The sequence below is a fragment of the Mastigoproctus giganteus genome, chromosome 10 (assembly GCF_048544385.1).
Source record: "Mastigoproctus giganteus isolate SK-2022 chromosome 10, ASM4854438v1, whole genome shotgun sequence".
In the NCBI taxonomy this organism is placed as follows: Eukaryota; Metazoa; Arthropoda; class Arachnida; order Uropygi; family Thelyphonidae; genus Mastigoproctus; species Mastigoproctus giganteus.
Genome location: NC_143584.1, coordinates 41,339,594 through 41,358,238, shown reverse-complemented (window position 1 = coordinate 41,358,238; position 18,645 = coordinate 41,339,594). Strand labels below are relative to the sequence as shown.

General features: G+C 36.5%; 1 protein-coding gene across 2 annotated transcripts in view; it reads left to right on the top strand.

Annotated features, from left to right (window-relative positions):
- LOC150078997 (PMS1 protein homolog 1-like) overlaps positions 1-18,645 on the top strand; it is a 174,699-nt gene that overhangs the window by 55,586 nt on the left and 100,468 nt on the right. For both annotated transcript variants that reach the window (XM_090383543.1, XM_090383542.1), the window contains exon 3: positions 14,471-14,564. In XM_090383543.1, coding sequence (XP_090239669.1) covers positions 14,471-14,564 — 94 coding nt within the window. The remainder of the gene's footprint in view (positions 1-14,470; positions 14,565-18,645) is intronic.

The window sequence follows — 18,645 nt, the reverse complement described above, 5'->3', positions numbered from 1 at the left end:
AGCAGTATGTTCAAATAACTAGCAATTTCATATTTTAATAGAAATTGACTAGAAGGTACACTTAGGATAGGAAAAACTGCTAAGGGATAAACAAGACAAAATATACATGAACTGAGAAGAGACTTATGGAGAAGGAACAATTCATGGTTGGATGAAAGAGGAAGAAAAACTGCTTACATTTGTAGACTCTGCAGAAGATGAAGTGGGCCTTCAAAGAAAGAAAACTAGAGTGAAAACAGTGATGTGGACCAGTGCTTATACAAACGGTTCCCACGGAAATGTAATGAAGGAGTACCGATAAATGGGGTAATTTTGAAAGCACAGGTGCTTAAATTTCATAAGCTACTTGTGTGGAGATGAAGACACATTTAAATCTTCTGAAGGGTGGCTTTGGAGGCAGAAGGCTCATTATGGAATATCCCAGGTTAGTCTTGTAGGCAAATCTGCACTTAGTGACATTACAGCAGCAGAAATGTTTCTGAATTTCTGCATAATGTAGTAGTAGTAGTATGTGATGTAAGAAAGCAAGTGTATGAGCTTATGCAGCATGAGCCAAAAAAAAAAATAATAAAATAATCACACCATTCCCTCCAAATGCCTATCCAGTTCCTTCGTAAATTTATTTAACCTGTCAACTTCCACAACGACAGAGGGAAGTTTGTTCCAGCAATTAACCACCCGCTGGCTAAAGGCAAATTTCCGTACATCTATTCTACATCTGTCTTTTCTTAATTTGAATTTATGCCCCCTTAGGTTCGTAATCTGAACAAGTGGAAGGATCCCATCAGAATTCAGCGTGATCAACCCATTCAAGGCCTTATACACCTCAATCAGATCACCACGCAGGTGCCTAGTTTCCAGCCACTGCAATTTGCAGAACTTAAGCCTCTCTTGGTAAGAGGATCCCTTCATTCCCCTCACCAATCTTGTTGCCCTTCTCTGTACACGCTCAAGTAAATCTACATCCTTCCTAAAATGAGGTCTCCAGACCTATACGCGCAGTACTCAAGGCATGGCCTGACCATTGCCTTATACAGAGGGACAATCACCTCCTTCTCCCTGCTAGCAAAATTCCTATATATCATTGACAAAACCCCATGACCTGCCCTGGCAGCCTGTCTGCATTGCTCAGAAAACTTCATATCTGACTGCACAATTACTCCCAGGTCTTTTTCATTTTCTACCACCTTAAGTATAGTACCACACAGTTGGTACGTTTCTCTGGGGTTACTTCTACCCATATGCAGTACTTTGCATTTGTCAAGGTTAAACTTCAGTTGCCACTTCTTAGCCCATCTCCCCAAATTATCTAGATCCTGTTGCAGTAGCACACTGCCATTACTGTCATTCACAACCCTGCCAACTTTTGTATCATCTGCAAACTTCGACATTAAGCCTGATATACCTTTATCAGTATCATTGATAAATATACAAAACAACAGTGGACCCAACACCGAACCCTGTGGGACTCCACTAATAACATTAGTCCACGAAGAGCAACACCCATTGATTACCACCCTCTGTCTTCTCCCACTTAACCATCCTTTTATCCATTGTAACAACTTACCCTTAATACCATTCTGCTCCAATTTGTACAATAGTCTTCCATGTGCAACAGTGTCAAAAGCTTTCCTGAAATCCAAATATATGATATCAAAATTAGTTTTTTGCATCCAGTTCCTTTGTAACCACATCATAATATCCTATCAAATTTGTCAGGCAAGACTTTCCCTTAACAAACCCATGCTGTGTCTGAATTATTGCTGCAGTCTTGTCAAGATGATCCTGCCATGCATCTTTAACCAGTAACTCCATTATTTTACCCGGCACAGAAGTTAAACTAACTGGTCTGTAATTACTCGTGTCACCCTTTGATCCCCCTTTGTGAATTGGGGATCATTTGCACATCTCCAGTCCGTGGGATGCTTAGTTGCTTTGCCTCCTCCTTTAATATAACTGGATAGATCCCATCCACCCCAGGTACTTTTCTTATGTTTAATTTCAACAATTTCTCCTCCACTTTGCTTTCAGTTATTACAAAATCATTAAGTATCCTGCTACAATTTGATAACCTTCTGCCATTTTGAAACCTTAATAATTCCTCATGTATGAATGTAGATGCAAAATACTCATTCAGTTTATTTGCTATCTGAGCAGGATCATCAACAGTCGAACCATCGATGTCAAGTGGAGCAATCAGATTCATCCCCTTCCTTTTAGAGTTTATATAAGTAAAGAAATCCTTGCTGTTTTTCTTAGCATCTTTTGCCAAGGATTTCTTGTAATCTGCCTTCGCCTGCCTAACCTCCTTTGTGACCTGATTACAGACTAGCTTATATCTGCCATAGGCTTCTGAGTTGCTTGATAATTTATATGCATCCCATTTATTTTTCTTCTCTGTTACGAGTCTCATTAGTTCATTAGATAACCATTTAGGCCTAAACCTTGAACAATATTTTTTATAGGTATGAAACTTTTAGTAGCATCCACGATTAATTCCTTGAATGCTTCCCACTTAGAATTTACTGTTGGTAACATCGTCAGTTGATCCCACTGTACAGAATTTAAAAACTGTCAGAGACCACTGTACTCACCTTTTCAGAAGCAAAAACCCTTTCCTTTACCCCTGATGGTAATTAAATCTTTAAGTAAATCTCACATCAGTACACTGTGATCACTGCCACCTAGTGGTTCCTTTATCTGCAAATTCTTAATACACAAATGATCACTGCTGATAACCAGATCAAGAGTATTACTTTCTCTGGTTACCTCTCGAACATGCTGCTGCAGAAAACAATCATCCAATAAATGAATGTGATTCAAGATGGTGAATTCATGGATTAACAATTTTACAACTGTGATGGAACAGCACTGTACTATAAACGTCTCTCTGACAAGTGACTGGATATTAAAAAGGTACCCAATAAAGTGGTCATGAACAATAAAAAAGAGATTATTGTGTGCAAACAAGACTGGAAATCAAAAGCTAAAGACATTGTGCATTAGTAAAGTCGGTCCCAGGTGTTTTAAGCTCATTAACATGAAATCTCTACCTGTGATTTATAAAAATAGCTATAATGCTTGGATGACTTGGATATTTTTGCTTCATGGTTTAAAAGTGTGTTTGTACCATCGGTGAGATTTCACTTGCTTTCCAGACATTTTGAAGAAAAGGTTCTGTTATTGTTGGATTGCTGCCAGCTCCTCATATGGCTGATGTCCAGAAATTGAAAGATGGCAAGATCAGAATCATGTTTCTGCCAAGGAACAAACTACCCTGTAGTTTTGAGGGAGAGTGTGAGGGATTGTATCGAACCGTTGAGTCCAAAGTTGCCCTCATAATTAACCTCAATGTATGTGATTCCAAAGAGAAGTGCCAAAGTATTGCCACTACATAAAAGCGGTTCTAAGAGTGAAGTTGAGAAGAGTTAAATACAGACCTGTTAGTCTGACTTCAGTGGTAGGAAAAATCTTAGAGGCTGTGATTAAGAGTGCAATCCAGGGACATTTAGAAATAGATATGGCAATCTCAAGGACACACAGCATGCTTTTGTTAAAGGAAAACTGTTTAACTTAGTAAGCTATTTTGATTCAGTTACTCATAAGCTGGATTTAGGGAATAGTTTTGACATAGTTTATTTGGATTTTAGCAAAGCATTTGACTCGGTCATGAGAGGGGTTACTGTATAAGCTTGAACAGGTTGGGGATTACAGATTACTGGTTCTGAAATGGATTGCTGGGTGGCTGCAAGGCAGAAGATTGCGATTAATGGATATTCTTCAGGGTTCTAGGTATTTTTGCCGCAAACATTTTCACCACATAAAATTTTTTTCCGTAAAAGATAAAATAACGAAAAATAAAAGAGGAACATTAAAAAGGACATAACAAAACATGAAAAATTAAAAAGACGATTGCGAAAAATGAAAATACAAAATATTTGAATACATTTAAAATGTGTGTAGATTCCTGGCAATACTACGCAAATAACTGATTTTATTTTGTGGATTGTATCTAAGCACTTGTCTTTGAAGTCTTTCATTCATAGTATTAAATATTTTTTTTTTTTTGCTGATTTGTCTCCTCGTTCGGCATTGCACTTTTTTTTCTCGCTAAAATTTCTTCCTTCATTAAGAGAGGTATCAGTTTTCAAATACTAGGATGCATATTTGTAACTGAGCTTTGTTTTGCATTGTGAAAGCCTTCTATACTGTTGTTTGTTCTTGCCATATTGTCATATGTTTGTTGATAGACATTCCAAATTTCTATGGGAAATGTGGGTTTTAATTCTGCACCTTTGAGGCCCTTGCCCTCTTTCTCCTCTAATGTAGTGTGTTTCAAAATAAGAAACCAACTCTTGGGGCAAATCATTGTCACCTGTCAGGTCTATAAAGCCGTCAATAATGTCACTAACTGGAAGAAATGCTAGTGCATTTCTTCCAGTGTAATGCATTTAATTTTCATGTTAAATTCGACATCTGTTTGATAGTGTAACTTTTGTCCGATATCAGTGATTTTGCAGTAAATGTTTTTTTGCCATATGAAACAAAAGCCGGTTATACTTGTATTCGGATATATGTTAGAGAAAGCGACGATATTTCCATTCTCAAAGTCGATCATTAAGGATTCAGGATCTAATGTCGGACATAAGTTCTTTACGATATAAAAAAAAAAAAATCTGCTGCAAGTCTTTCAGATTTCCCTGGAAGTAAAACGAACAGATGAAGGATGCTGATATTTCTTATCGTTATATGTAATGTATATAACTGGTAGTAAATATCTGGACTACATTTAAATGTTCCATCACATACCCAGTCCTTATATTTCACCAAATGATCTAAGCCAGATTCTGTGCCAAATACCGAAATTCTGTCTACATCACGTTCTCCACTATCAAATAACAAAAAATTTTCACCATTTTCAAGAAACTTATACTCATCAGGAATCACGTAACCATTTCTTTTTTTGGGGATAGGAGGAACTTGATTCTTCTTTTGCCTCCAACTTATAATATTGCGTGATAAATTTGGTAAAGACTGCATTAGAGAACAAGCTGTTGTATCTAACTTTTTAAAGAATCGATAATTAATGCTCTTGAAGACTGTTGTGAATTAGTAACTGCCTCTTTTATATTTGCCATAGCTTGGTAAACCTTTGGTTTTGACGGGTGGGAGGGATGACTGTACTCACCGAAGGATTTGCAAGCTGATATATTATCATTTTCCAGTATAGTATGCAATCTGACTTTACACTCTCCTATTTCACACTACCATATCACTGTATTTTCTATCAAGTCGATATGCATAGTTGTTATCATCCATTATTTTAAGACCACCATGTCTACTCGTCACTGTTATAGACCATCATGAGGGCTAAGATTTGTATAATATAAAAATGGGAGTACTGCGAGAACTTTGTCAATGGAGAAATGAAACCAAACTGTCAACTAGCTTAAATACATTAAGTCTGCCGAAGGTGGTTGATTCGTCAGTGGAGAAACTGTGAGAACTTCATCATTGGAGAAATGAAACCAAATTGTCAACCAGTTATTTTATCTTTTATTTAATTTTTATTTTAATAATAATATTAATAATATTTTAATAATATAAAAATGGGTGTACTGTAAGAACTTCGTCAATGGAGAAAGCAAACTGTCAACTAGCTTAAATACATTAAGTCTGCCCGAAGGCAGTTGATTCATCAATGGAGAAATGAAACCAAACTATCAACCAGTTATTTTATCTTTTACGGCAAAATTGCCTTAGGTGAAAATGTTATGTGCCGAAAATGTTTGTGGCAAAGATGTTGACGGCGAAAATACCGGACACGATTCTTCAGATTAGTGTAATATCAGGAGTGGGATCCCTCAAGGATCGGTTCTTGGACCATTGTTGTTTCTTATTTTCATAAATGACATTGACGAAGAGATAGAAGGCTTGATGTCAAAATTTGCAGATGATGTAAAGATTGGCAGAGTTGTTAATGATCAGTACCAAGCAGTGCTCCTTCAGGATGACTTGAACAGACTGCAAAGATGGTTAGAGAAGTGGCAGCTATGTTTTTTGGGAATAGCAACTCACAAATAAATTATACAATTGGTGAGATTGAATAAAAAACAGAGGAGGAGGAAAGGAATCCAGGAGTTACAATATGGGTAGATATGAAGTTTCTTGAGCAGTGCAGACAGGCAACCAGGAAACCCCATGGTGTCCTATCAGTTATTTATTGAATGCTATCCTGTGGAGACAGAAGTCATAATTCCACTGTATAAGGCAATTGTAAGACCATATTTGAAATACTGTATTCAAGTATGCAGACCCCATCTGAAAAAAAGACATTGAGCTTCTTGAAATAGTACAAAGGTGGGCATCTTGAATGGTGAGATCAGCAGAATGACGACTATATGAGGAAAGATTCCGATTATGTTGGCCACAAAGCTTGGCAACCAGGCACCTCAGAGGTGACCTGATTGAGGTTTATAAGGCTCTGAGAGGGATTAGTAAAATGAAGGTGGAACTCTCACTGTTTTAAACAATTCCAGAACTAGGGGTCATAAATTCAAATTACAGGGGTTTAGGTTAGATTAGACTGTAGGAAGTTTTCTTTTAGCCAGCAAGTCGTTGATAGCTTGAACAAGTTGCCTTTGTGGGTAGTTGAGGCTGACAGTTTGAATAAATTCAAAGGAGGTCTACTGGACATTTGCATGTGTGAGAAGGGAATCATATAATTTGTGTTTTCTTCTCTATTTGGTTGTTTTTTTTTTTTTTTTGTTGCCAGTGCACCAAAAGCCTGTGGCTTCCTTGCACTATATGGTGAATACTAATACTTTTTTTCGAGCCTTCAAGGCGTACTCTCATGGTGAGCTACTTGTTGTTGTTGTGAACGCAGAAATTCAAGTTCTAGATTTTCTTTAAAAACATAAACACTGCAAGACATTGCATACAACATTGGATTAGCATGGGAGGAGTAAGCTCAAACAGGAATTAAACTTCTGTAAAAAAAATGTACTGAAAAAGATGAGATTACTAATAATATCATTGAATTAGCAGCATTTTCAGGACAAGAAGCAAAAGCTGCTTGTAATGTACTTGGTGGCAGTCTTGGAGCAGATGACCTGGCTGCTTGGATTGAGGTGGATGTTTAAGCTCCAGTTGTGCATTACCTGAGCAAGGAAGAAATTGCAGCCTCTAACAGTGGAAGACAATTGACAAACAGAAGGCCAGTGACTCAGAAGGTAATGTGGATGACTTGTGTAAGGAAAAAGAGGCGTCTCCGTAGCCAGGTGGGAAGGAGCAGCAGTGCATAGCATACGCTTCTTGATTAGACTGGGGTTCGAGCCTGTCACCACCAAATACGGAGGATGCGGAAAGGTCAGGGAATGACCACTGCATATCCCAGAGCAATATGGCCTTAGTTGCTAATGCTCCTAAAAACGAAATAAACAAATAAATAAATAATAAATAGTAAGGAAAAAGCACCAGAAATTAACATCGCATCATCCCATTAACATTAATACCCTGTGTGCCACTGCACTCCCACTCCTGACCAATTGGCTACGGAGTCCTCCCGGGTTTGTCAGGTACATTGTCATTATGAAGGGAGTGTACTTGGTTGGTGGTGATACAAAGGTAGGTGATCCCATCGAGCTGTTAATTAATGGTGATCAGGGGATTGAAGGCATGCCGTACTACCCAAACTATAACACTACCATCTGCAGCCTGCTGAACATCAACAGTCCGTTCAGGGTGCCATGACCAAATATGGATTTGCCCAACAGCGTGATAGAGTTGAAAACAGGATTTATTAGACTAAGATGACAGGTTTTAAGATATTGGGGGTCCAGTGTTGGTGCTGATGTGCCCATGGTGCAGTTTCTTTTGTCTTGCAGTGAGCATGAGTACCTGTGATGACTGTCAACTGCCATAACCTATATCAGCTAATGTCCAGTACATAGTAATCCCTGTGGACGTTGGCTTTGCTATTTTATGTTAGTGGGCCACTGTGCGTGCTGCATTACTGCTGTATTATGAGCTGAGACACTTGCTGCTTATTGTTGGTGTCGATTACACATGACTGTCCAATGTGTGACCTTTGGCTGGTTGTTTGACTGCTTTTGAGCTAGTCATGATAGACTTGTGACACCACAGAACAGGGTCACTTTACCATTTTGACTGTTGTCCAGATACTGGAACCTGCACATCTTGCCCCCACAATCTTTCCACGTTTGAAGTTGAAAAGATCTTGATGGCGACCAATTCTTTCTTGCAGGCACTCAAAAACTGATTGCCATGTGTGCAAAATATAATCTTATGTCAGCCATTCCTACACAAGGGGATGTTACTAATGCAAAGCCAAGTCAGTGTGTTTTTGTACGTGCTTGCACACGAGTGAATATACATGTGTACACACTGTCCTACCATTAATATCTGAACATCTCCCTCCATTCTTAACTGGTTATGGGCGCCTCCATAGCCAGGTGGGAAGGAGCAGCAGTGCGTAGCACACGCTCCTTGATTAAACCGGGGTTCGAGCCCATCACCACCAAATACGGAGGATGTGGAAAGGTCAGGGAATGACCATCGCATGACCCGGAGCAATATGGCCTTAGTTTCTAATGCTCCTTAAAAAAAAACCAAACCAAACCAAACCAAACCAAACTGGTTATGTCCTACCAAAGCACTGTGTCAAACAACTATGAATCTGCTTTTAGGAGACTTTGAGGAGGTAGTAGTACGATACTGAATGCAAACTGCCACAATCAACAGAGTAGATAGGTTTTTTTTTTTTTATGTAAACCCCAAACACGAGAGGTATTAGAACCTATAGTACTTAGAGTGGAGGTTGAGAAGACGAAAGAAGATATTTGTTGACATTGGACTTGAACTTCTGTAGATTGTAATTTTCAGGAAATACGTATGAAGGAAGGTTGTTCCAGAAAACGGCAGTTGAATGAATAAACGAAGAAGATGAAAAGTTGGTTCTGTGAGTTTGAAGTTGGACAGCAAATGGATGTTGGCTGGTGGCAGCACGTGTTGAGACTGTTTTGAAAGAGAGAGAGAGAGCGGGAATTATAGAAGCCAATTAGGAAGAACAGTGCCCATGGAAGTATCTGTAGAAGACGCATGCAGCAGAAACAGTACGACTATGAGACAACGAGTGGAGAGACTGTTAGAGATGAATCATTAATTAACCTAACTGCCCTCTTTTGAATGGAATCAAAAAGCTTGAGAGAGAGAGGTTTTGGGGGCAACACCCCAGATGTGGGAACAATATTCCATGGCAGGGCGGATTTGCGATTTGTACAGAGTGAGCAGCTGTTTGGAAGAAAAGTAACGCCGAGAGTGAAAGAGAAAACCAAGTTTTTTAGATGCAGAGGAAGCAATATTTGTAATATGCTTGTGCCAAGAGAGATTAGAAGTCAGGTTAATCCCCAAAAGAGATATATCATTTTGCCTAGAAATCGGAGTGTCACTAAAGATAAGCATAGGAGCAGAAGAATCCTTTTTGCAAGATATAGGACAAGACTGAGTTTTAGAAGGGTTGAAATCAACTAAGTTGTCTTTGCCCCACTGGACAATTACCTGAAGATCGGCATTTAAGGAATTGGCAGCAGATTTTCGAAAACTTGAAGCTGATTGGAAAATGGAATGGAATGCGCTATCATCGGCAAAACTATGGATAGGATTTCCGGTCAATGGAAGAATATACAAGAGGAAAAGAGTGTGGGAAAGAACTGAACCTTGGGGGACACCGGCATTAGTGGAGAAGTTAGAAGACAGAGAGCCATCTACCATCACCCTCAGTGAGTGATCAGAGAGAAAACTGGATAACCAATTACTAAAAACAGTTGGAAAACCATAAGATGGAAGCTTGTTTAGAAGACCTTTATGCCAAACACGATCAAAAGCCTTTGAGGTGTCAAGAGCAACTACTTGTGTTTCACCGAACCTTTCCATTGAATTAGTCCTTAAATGGGTAACATATGCCAGAATATCACCAGTGGATCGACACTGACGGAATACATACTGGTGATCGTTGATCAGACGGAAGGTTTCTAGGTAGTTTAAGAGTTGGTGGTTAATTAATTTTTCCATTACTATAGAAAGAGTAGAAGTAATTGCAATGGGACGATAATTGGATGGGAGGGATTTGTCACCCTTTTTAGGAACTGGCTGATATGAGCAAATTTCCAAGCAGAAGGAAAAACACCTTTGGAATAAGAAAGTGAAAAAAAGGCAGCAAAGAATAGGAGTAAGTTCAGGAGCACAAGTGGAGAAATACCATCAGGACCTGAAGCTTTCCTAGCATCAAGATTTGTCAAAATCCTTCTGACATCCTTTTGACGGAAGACTACAGGAGGCATTGAATGGGGAGCGTGTTGGGAATGGTGGGAGGTGTTTTACCAAGATCATTAATATATGGGTTGGAAGAAAAACAGGATGCTAGCAGGTCATCTTTATCCTTGGCTGAAGTGACAACAGAACCATCTGGTTTGGACAGAGGTAGGAGCAGAGATGGGCAAAAGTTGCAACCAATAGCTTTGGCAAGAGACCAGAATGCTTGGCTACCATTAGTGCAAGAAGCAAGTTTTCTACTCTTAGCCTGTTGAAACTCTAGTTTGGACTGATTAATAACTGCTTTACAATTGTTGTGAGCTTTGGTGTAGGCAGAAAATGAAACTGAAGAATTAGAAACAAGCCAATTACGATATGCAACATTCTTCTCTTGAACAGCCTTAGCACATTTATTGGAAAACCAAGGTTTAGATAAAGGATGAGATTTTAAAGTGGAGTGTGGGATAAAGGATTCCATTCCTGCAAGAATAATTTCACTGACATGATCTGAGCAAATTGACATCAGAAGTTTTGAAACAGTAATCCGACCAAGGAAAAGAAGAAAGGAAGTCTCGCAGGTCATCCCATTTTGCATTCTTGTAATGCCAAACAACACGAGGTTGGGAATAGCCATGAGATATTGTGAAATGTTAATAGGATACCACTTAAGCAGTCACTATTTACATCATATTTTGATGGCACTGAAGATCCACAGGTTGATGATTGGTGATGTAATATGCAAATGGAAGCGGACTAATGCTGAAACAGAAACAACTCAGAAAATCTCTGAAGCCAATGGAATGCAGGACCTCAGTGAGGCGATTGGAGCACAAGTCTCTACCAGTAGAGTGCTGTGAGACACTGCATGATATGGGTTACCACAGTTATGTAGCTGTCCACAAAGCTAATCACCCAAACTAATGCCACATGCCGTCTAGCTTGGTATAACACAGTGATGGCGAACCTTTTAGGCTCGGCATGTTAAAAATTTGGGAAATGCCTAACTTGAGTCTGATGGCGTGTCACCCACCCCCTCGGAACAAAAGAGAAACAATTCTTTACATATTCATTTATTTTAAAAAAATACAGTCCAATCATGTGTGGTGTTATATATTATAAATTTAAACGTCAGATAATTATAAAAATGAAATAAGAGTAAAACAAACTCAGACACGTAAAATAATAATAATGAAAAAACAGATTTATTATTAAAACAGTTTCATACAGCACATTAATCAAACAGGAGGAAAACCGCAATTATGCAGAAGTATAAAGTGAGAAAAAGTAAAAGAAAAATTGGTGATTTACAATAGAGAAAATGATATGCACACAGATAATTGGGCTTAAAATAGTGCACTAAAAAATTAACCTATTTTTAATAGTAATTTTTTAATAGTTATGCACAACATGGCAAGGTGGCTCAACCACCTCACAATGTTGTGCATAAGTAGTCCTCTGTAAGATGATTCAATTTCCTGCAATAGTGCAGAAAATTCTCGCTTGTAAAGGGGTCGAGCAGCTATTAAATTCACTATTTTTGTTACATTTGTCATTATATCATGTAGTTCTGTGAATTCTGCTTTGGTACACAACACCTCCTGGTGGATAATGCAATGAAACAGCACATGTCCAATAGCTTCCATAAAGTTTCACAAATCGGACCTTTTTTCCCACCATATTGGATGCCCCATCTGTCCTAGAATGGGTGTGTGTTATAGTACTATAACACAACTTTAGACTTATCAATGCCTGGGTCATGGAGCATTTTTAGAACATTGTTGCATATTTTGTTCCCTGTTGTACTTATTGGCACTGTTTCTAGCTTTACCAGCTCTCATCATTCTGTCTTTAATGGTATTTCTGCTGACTGGTACCAGAAATTTGCTTAATAACAGCATCTTTATTTTTCATATCTTGAAACAAAAAAAGGTGCACATTTCAGAAGAGTTTCTTTAATAAATTCTCTTTCACTGAGGGCCTTTCCATGCTGAGCTATGGAATGAGCAATGCTGAAACTTGCTGATGTTAAATTTGTAGGGCCTCTTAAGAATTTAAGGAAGTAAGATGCATTTAGGGCTAAAGCCTCAAGCTGTGAGCAAATTTAGACTATGTATATATTAAGTGCAATAGCATCATTAATACCCATCCTCACTTTTTTCCAAAAGCACTGATGATTTGTTTTAAAATGTCTTTTTACAGTCCACGTTCTGCTTACTACTGTTTCATGGCACAATAGGTACAATAATTTGCCATTTCTGTCAATAACGCTGTACTTCTCAGTCCATGCATCTCGAAAGCTTTGACCACTTCCTTTATCACCCAATCGGGATTTTTTAATTTGAGGTTCATCCGTAACAGGGCTAGAATATTAAAGAAATAAAAAATTTGTATTACAAATTACGAAATTCACAAGAAATGAGAAATATTTATTGATATTAACTTATTGATAATAACTGTTTCTTACCTCTGCAGCAGTGTTGTTGTACTGGCACAAAATAATTCAACGAACTTCTTGTTCACACGAATGCAAAAGCTGAACTGAACTCAAACAGGGAGAATAATTGTTGTCAGGTGTTGATGAACGCTGGCATGTCACCACTGACACTCGTGTCATAGGTTCACCATCATCGATCCATGGTCCTAGAATGGGTGTGTGTTATAGTACAACTATAACACATTCCATTCTAGGACCATGGATCGATGGAAAGCTGTGCTATGGAGTGACACGTCACGGTATGTGATTCACCATCTGATGGTCATGCCTGGATGTTATCGGTGCCAAAGAATGCTACCTACTCGACCGTATCATCATGAAAATAAAGTTTGGTGGTGTTGATGGTCTGTGTCTATTTTTCACGATTTTGACTTGAATTATTGGTTGTTTTGGACAAATTGTGAATATAGAATGAATTGGATTTTTTGGTGTGTATGTGAAGAGGACTGCCCAAGAAGAACTGAACTGTTTGCTGCTTTGAAGGCTGAATGGCCAAACATATGGACATTTACGAAAAAATATGTGGCCGATGGTACATAAACTTGCTTTCTTGCATCACATGCTACTACTACTATAATCAAATCATGAAATATGTAAACAATTTCATAAATATGAATGCGTGTATGAATAATAAATAAATGATTATTATATTCACATTGGTTAGCTGAATAGTTATGTGAATGGTATAATCATAGCCTGATCATGTTCACGTGAATGGGTCTCATCACAAAAAACATAAATATGCTAGAGGAAAATGGGAAAACAGATTCGGAATCAGAATCCCAAGTGCTGTCCAGTTTGCATATTTATTTATTTTATTTTTTTTTTTTTTGGATGAAAAGTACTTGACTTGTATAACTTTTTAAATATATACATGAAAAATTAGAAAATGTAACTTAAAAAAAAAACAAACAAAACAGCTGGTTATTTCTGTTTATGTTATATTAATGTATAGTGTGTGTATATAATCTGGCAAAATTTTTATTGTACATTGTTTTCTTATTTTCAGAATATGCTGAAATTTCTCTGTTTTTAAAATTGTGTTTAGTGATTTTTATTCATATTCAACAAATAGAAGAATTATCATCCCTTGAACTTCATAACAATTTGGGTATTCCATTTGGCTAGTTTTAAAAATAACAAATTTATAAATACCCAGTTTTCTGTGGAAAATTAGGCAGCATAGTAAAGTTTGTTTTTTTATACTTGCTGCACTATATAAATTTAAAAGAAAGGTGTTTTTTTTTTTTTTTTTTTGACTTTAAGAAAGAACATGAAAGTGAAATGTAATATTTTTGCATTTCTATATTTAAACCACATTACTTTTTAAATAGTTAGGAATTGTTTAGGAATATTAAGAATGCCAGTATGACAATATAATTATGCTGTGTATACATATTGGAATGCGAAAGAAATTAAGTTGCTTTGTCTTCACTTTTAGTAAACAGTGATAGTTACTGTTTTTCTGAATTAAGAATATATAGTGTGAAAGTGAAATCCAAAAATTATATGGAGGATTAAAAAACTACTTTACAATGATTTCTGAAGTGTAATAAAATATCATTTTCTACAAACTGAAAATAATGGCAAAAAATTCAAGTGATGCTAAAATTATTTAATTTTGGACTATTTAAATATTTCTAGATTCTCTTTCAAATTTGAATATAATTAGTGAGATGCAAATTTCTTCTGGAAATAGTGTTAACATGCAGAGAAATCCAGCCGAAAAACAGTACAAGTGAGTATGTTTTGGGAATGAGAAAAAAAAAGTTTTGGAAATTATTGTAAATATTTTTCCAAGAATTTTTATATTTTAATTCAACAACATATACCCTATCTGTTTGTTCAAATTACATGATATTTATTATAATTTAACAGTTATATATTCCCTTATTAAAAGTTAATATCAATTGTAAAGTTGGTCATAATCTGTTTCTTTGAAGGACATAGCGAAAAATTCTTTATTCATTGTGAAAACTGCTAAATTATGGACATTTAAAAGGTGACCCCACAAAAGGCAGATTGCAATAGTTGAGTTAGATTGGGCAGTTTCAAAAATACTAGAAAGCCTCCAAATATATACATATAAACTTCATGGAAACACATGCAGAGAGAGAGAGAGAGTGAGAGTGAGAGTGTGTCACTTATCATTGTTGTGTTTTTATAAAAGATGTAATACCCAAAAATCTTTAGCTAGTATATGCAAATTTTATTCATTTTAGAAGAGGCCGATTAATATATGAATTGATTAAAACAATTACATCACAGAAGAAATAAGTTCCACTATTTTAATGTACATAAAGTCATTCAAAACGATGTAATGAAATTACTACCTCCCTAAATGCACACCTGTGTGAATCTGCTTTAAAAGGTAAAAATTTCATACACGTTGGTGATAAGATATTTGATCTTATCACCAGTTATCACTCTGACTTGTATGCTTTGTCATAAGTATATCATAAATATTTCTTCTTCTTCTGTGTTGAATACACTAGATTTTTTCTGTTCTGCTCACATTAAAAATTCATAACTGAATTCCAGTTTCTATTTCTAATAATCTCTTGACTACCCTCCCATAAAATGTTCTATTTTCAAAAAGTATATTAATAAGTTACTAAAAACAATATAAACCATCCCTGAGAAGTAAAGAAGGAGGGAAGGATTCATCATATCCACATTGTCAGTTGATTAGGCCCCGTAGAGACTGTGAAAGGTTAATGGGTAGAATTTTTCTTAGTGTGATATGTGCTTGTTAACTGGAGAGTTTTTACAGGGATAAGGAACACTTAGTTGGGTGCATGAATATTTGCTGATGCTGTCAAGGCAATGTTTGGTGGGTTGTGGAGAATTGCTATTTTGCGGAATGCACAGACTAATTTCTATCCAGAACCCAAATAGGTCATACTCACCTCACACATCTTTCTACTTACAGGAAATAATTTTTCACAATGTATGCACTACTTGCAACCACTTACGGTAAAGCATTATTCAACAATGCCCAACACTTCTTTCGGTTTTTTCCTATCAGATCTGCAAGAACCTTTGTCTGTCAACAGCATCATAGGTAAAGAAGCAAATATTTGAATTCTTTCTCTATTTAAAACAAATTCAAATGTATGACTGTTTCTAACTGCTCACTGGGCAGTTTTCATATGTAAACTGAATTACTTTGGGAAGCACTTTATGACTTAAGTAGCCCTTGTGATCAGATATCTGTTCATGATAAAGATATATGATCTTATCACCAATTATCACTCTGACTTGTATGCTTTGTCATAAATATATCAATATGTCATATCATAAATATTTCTTCTTCTATGTTGAATACACTAGATTTTTTCTGTTCTGCTCACAGCATGACTTTTTTTCAAATAGATGCTGTCTCTAAGAACTTAATTTGCAATGCAGGTAGCCCTCGGTTTATGACAGTTTGTTTTGTGATGATTCACAATAATGATGGTTTTGAAGTCAGAAGACCAAAAATATCAAAACACCAAAAAATTTCAAAAATGCACATAATAAATGCCAGATACGATGTAAAGAAACAACACAGTCAATCAGAGATGAGAGCTACTCCCATCTATCATCTAAACCAATCGGGGATGAGGTGGCCAGAGATAATAGGAGAGGAACACTCAGTTTGCTTGTTGGTGTACTATTGTTGGGTCACTATTCTATTGTGTCAGTTTGTAAGTTTTAAGAATTGGCTAAATAACTAAGCCAACAGAAGGAGGTGGAGGAGAAAGAAAAAGATGAAGAACCTCCTCTAAAATCTACGAATACAAGCGATCTTTAGTGCATCCCTTCAACCTTGAAGAGCTCTGTGAGATTGACCGTGGCTGGGAGCAAATTGCAAAAGTGAAAAGGAGTGTAATTGTATCAGTTAGCCCTTATGCTGAGATTCTCAAAGAAAGAAAGAAAGAGGAAATTGTGACAGTCAACACTGCATGCTTTCTTCAATAAAAGGGAAGATCCTCAACCAGTTTTCCACCACTGTCAAAAAAGATCAATGCAGAGGCCTTACATTAGTGCTTACAAAACCTTTCAGTCTGGGCTTGAACATATGAAAGTATATGTACAAAATTAAATTTTTTTATTTAATTAAATTTAGTTTGGTTATTTTATATTGTATTACATTTAATTTATTCATAAAAATACTGTTTTACATTCATACCATTTATTTCAGAGCTTTAAATACAGGTGACCCCCACTTAATGCTGATAATTTGTTTCAATAAAACAGAGTACTAAATGAATTTGCACTAAGTGAGTGCCTTATTCCCATAAGGTAACATATGTATTTGTGAGTTGCTGTCTGTGCCATAGGATATTTCCTAATCAGTAATAAATGGTAGTGAAAAGACGCACAAATGTCGGTCAAAATATTTAATATTCAAATATTTGTACATACAAAATATTCTGCATTACATATGTATATAATTAGGTGGTAAGTAACTAAATTACATATCAAAATTAAACTTAAAATGCCAATTGATGGGATTCTTCCTCTAGCTCAGAATAATCACCTGAGAGGGCATAAATTCAAATTGAGGAAAGACAGATGCAGGATAGACGTGCGGAAATTTGCCTTTAGCCAGCGAGTGGTTGGTTGGTGGAACAGACTTCCATCCCTTGTCGTGGAAGTTGATAGCCTAAATAAGTTTAAGGCTCAGCTGGACAGGTATTTTGAATGAACAGAGGGGTGAAGTGGAAGTGGTTTTTTTTTTTTTTTTTGGCTGATGCTGTATAAGCTTGCTTTCTTTCGTCAAATGCCTCTACTAATGCTAAAAGTATGAATTTAATTGATTTAAATGGGTTTTAATTGATTTAATTTAATTGATGAATTTAATCATGAAAAATGTCGATTTTGGGTTGTACTTTGGCCCTCTTCATGGTAAACTAAAAGGGGGTTTTAATTTAAAATCCCCCGCAGCGTTACCACCCAACAGTAAAGTAATCTGATCCTTCGCTGCTTTGAGACCCGGCATGTTTTTTTCTTCTTTCGATATGAAATTTCTTTTAGTCATTCGTTTCCAAAAAAAGCCCTCCTTCATCTATGTTAAAAACTTGTTGAGAAGTATAACACCTCCCTTCAATAATTTTAACAAGTTCTTTTTTGAAAGTTTTGGCTCATTATTGATCTGTATTTGTGGCTTCTCCCTGGATTTTAAATCTCTCAAACTAGCCCTTACTAGCTTTAAATGGTTCCACTTTTTTTTTTTTTTAGGTGAGCTTTCTTGAGACCATCATATAAGCAAATCGCCTTTTTTTTAAAATATTTAACTTAACGGAATTCTGCATTGGATATTATCTTCAATAAAATTATTTAGAAGTCCCTCCATTTCAATCCTAATAGCCAGCTAGCTTGCTTGCAGTGGAACAGCCATCTTTCCCCTGCTAAGATTAATTCTTTATTTTTTATAATTGTTCTTACAGCTAAACCTGCCAGTCCTAAATTGTTACACACATCCATTTGTCATTGACTGGAATCGATTCACTTCAAAACGTCTAATTTAACTTTCACATTCAGTCTTTTTCTTACCTTTGTAGTCTTCATACTGCATCCAGCGTTGCTTTTTCATTCTTGTCCGCCATTATTAACCGTTCGAAAATGTGACTGCGTTGGTTGCATTAATTATGATACAACATTTGAGTAAACTGTCCAGTGATGTCTAACTCAGTACAGTGATGTCTACCACTGTACTGAATGATGACTAGACTCTGGATAAATGCATATAATGCAAATATTACATGCAATAAACTTGATCATTTTTTTTAAAATGCTGATCTTGGAACCAGGTAACAAGTCACTGTACTGCA